Source organism: Myotis davidii, unplaced genomic scaffold, assembly GCF_000327345.1.
Source record: "Myotis davidii unplaced genomic scaffold, ASM32734v1 scaffold726, whole genome shotgun sequence".
Taxonomy (NCBI): domain Eukaryota; kingdom Metazoa; phylum Chordata; class Mammalia; order Chiroptera; family Vespertilionidae; genus Myotis; species Myotis davidii.
The window spans coordinates 1,544,546-1,547,479 of record NW_006297808.1 but is presented as its reverse complement, the minus strand read 5'-3'; the positions used below and the strand labels follow the sequence as shown (position 1 = coordinate 1,547,479).

General features: G+C 54.5%; 1 protein-coding gene across 1 annotated transcript in view; it reads left to right on the top strand.

The window, feature by feature from the left end:
* SSC4D (scavenger receptor cysteine rich family, 4 domains) overlaps positions 1-2,934 on the top strand; it is an 11,588-nt gene that overhangs the window by 5,970 nt on the left and 2,684 nt on the right. Inside the window, 4 exon segments of the mRNA XM_015570241.1 lie at positions 411-585; positions 587-711; positions 2,090-2,167; positions 2,759-2,932. Of these exon segments, the coding sequence (XP_015425727.1) occupies positions 411-585; positions 587-711; positions 2,090-2,167; positions 2,759-2,932 (552 nt within the window).

The following is a 2,934-nucleotide window of genomic DNA, read 5'->3' as shown; positions in this document are numbered from 1 at the left end:
CAGTCCATCAGAGAGCAGGCAGGGCTTCCTGGAGAAGGAGTTGTGGGTGCTGCACCTAGGCAGGCAGAAGGCTTTCACTGCATCTTAAAGGAGGAAGCAGCACGAGGACCCTCAGGAGAGCATGGACAAAGGCAGGGAGTGTTGCTTTTAGGCAGGGAGTGACACAGTCAAAGCCAGTCTGTCCTCTGATCCCACAAACCACCCCCAATCTGGGCGGTGAGGAGACAGTGCCTTGGGGGTGAATGAGTTGCTCCTCCAGGGCTTTCGCTTCCGGACACCATTTGCTGTGGGTGTGGGGCAGGCCTAGGGCATTGTAGAAGTGCATCCGTCTAGGGAGGTGATGGGAGGCAGCGCCCTGTGGGATTTGCTCCTTGCCCCTTTGCCCCCTCTTCTGCCCCCATCGTCACCAGGCGAGGGCAGTGTGCGCCTGGTGGGGGGCGCAGGCCCCTGCCAGGGCCGAGTGGAGATCCTGCACGGCGGCCTGTGGGGCACTGTGTGCGACGATGACTGGGGGCTGCCAGACGCCACCGTGGTCTGCCGCCAGCTGGGCTGCGGGGAGGCCCTGGCTGCCACCACTCACCCCTTTTGGCCCCATCCTGCTGGACAACGTGGGCTGCGCCGGCACGGAGGTCCGCCTGAGCGACTGCTTCCACCTGGGCTGGGGGCAGCACAACTGCGGCCACCACGAGGACGCGGGAGCGCTCTGCACAGGTGCGGGCTCGGGAGGGGGGAGCGTGGCCGGTGGGCGGGACCGGGCCGGGTCCAGCAACCCGAGGAGCCTAAGTGGGGCTTGGGCGGCGAGGGGTGTTGGTGGCTACCTTGATGTCTCCCAGAGTAATCCAGAAAGGCCCCGAAATTACTGTTAATATCTCAGTGCTGCTCTAGAAGTGCCTCAGGAAACGTCAGTACTCTTTGTGGTGAGCTCCACAGCTGTGTAATACTGGAGTATTGTTCTACCAACACGCTAGAACAGCGGTTCTCAACCTGTGGGTCGCGACCCCTTTGGGGGTCGAGCGACCCTTTCACAGGGGTCGCCTAAGACCATCGGAAAACACATATATAAGTACCGCGCACTAACCGATTGCGCCACTGGAGCTCCGTAAAAACACATATATAATTACATATTTTTTTGTGATTAATCACTATGCTTTAATTATGTTCAATCTGTAACAATGAAATTGGGGGTCACCACAACATGAGGAACTGTATTAAAGGGTCGTGGCATTAGGAAGGTTGAGAACCACTGCTCTAGAACTAGCTAGCAGTACCCCAAGAATGCCCCAGGAATTTCCGAGCATATCCTAAGTACTCTTCATGGAACACTTCGAAATAATAGAACTCTATAATTGCCCAGAAACACTACATTGCAGCCCAGGTATGACCCCAGAATTACCTAGTGCAGCCCTCTTTAATCCTGATGCTCTTATAATGCCCCACCTGGCCCCTCTCCATTTTGATAAGTTTTTTGAGCAAATACAAATAATAGGGCCAATAATGGCACTTCACAAATGGACTCCACTCTACAAGCTATAAATGCCTGCCCACGCCTCACAGGAAACCAGGGGCCATAATTTCCAGTTTACAGATGGGAAAGCTGAGGCCCAGGGAGGCAGAGCCACACCCGTGGTCACACGGTGAGCCCTGGCAAAGTCGCGGCTAACTTTGCTGCATGGTCTCAAGCATGACCTTTGCCTTCTCTAGCCCTATTTTATTTGTAGGATGGGGATAACGAGTCTAGTTCTGCAAGTCCCTCAGGACCGTGCATGGCCCTCCCCCTGTGGTCAAGACCTTCTCTATCTCTCCATTTTGGACACACGTTGGGTTTCTGAGAACATTGGAAAGAAAGGAAAGCATGTCTGTCAAAGTCCTGTGTAAACTGCGATGTGTACGCCTGTACAGCACCAGTGAATTACGACCGTTGTCAAAGTGGGGCAGACCTCCTTGGACCCCAGATGGGGCTAAGCCCTCAGCTCTAGAAGTACAATCTGTGGTCTTCTTCAGAGAAATCCTTCTATCCTCCTGACAGCCAAAGGCTGACCAGGAACTAGAACCTCAGCCTCTGACTCTGCTCCCTTCTTTCCTGCTCTAGTTCTAGGGCCCGCGACGCTCACAGCACTGCCACCCTCAGCCACAAGAGAGGACTGGGCCTGGCACACAGAGCCAGAGGGTAAGGAGCCCAGCTTGAGCCTGCTAGCCTCCAGGCTATAATGGTAGAGGGAAGGTGAGTAGGGCTGGGAATCGAGAAGGCTGTTGAGATCCATAGGAAGGGGCCTGACTAGAAGGCCAGAGCTTTTGACCAGATGGTAGAGGTGGGTGAGTGGACAGAGGAACAGATGGAGAGCAAGGATGAAATCCAGACCTCTGAAAAGTTCAGTAAGGTGGGAAGACATAGTAAGCGATTTTTTCAAAGCTCTTAAGTAAAATTTGGGTTGGTGATGAGGGTGGGAACTAAGAGGCCTTGTGAGAGGTTTGAGATAAAGGTTGAATGAAGGATAGAAGTACATTTACAATTAGGGTTGAAACCATCATTGGGATTGAAATTAGGATAACGCCTGGAAACAGGATTTGGTTCATTCCAATCCAGTTTCCAGAGGACCCCACCACACCAATCAAGGTGGTGACTCCAGAGTTGAGGTTGAGTGTGGGTGCCAATGTGGTACAGTTGGGGGACTTCGGCAGGAGCGCCCATGCCCTGCTGTAGGCCAGAAGGCCTCTTTGTCCCTTTCAGATGCTCTATCTAGATGCCCTGTCTCCGCAGCCACAAGAGTTGGTGCCCTGCCTTCTAGGGAGACAGCCTTGTTCACCACAGCCTCCTGGGTCGCGGGGAAGAAAAGTAAGTGGCAGAGCGGGGATTCCGGGGCGGGTGGGAAAAGGTGGAGCTGGGGCCCTGCTTGGGAGCTGGTGGCTCCAGAGCAGTCCCTCTGGCCCCCTGGC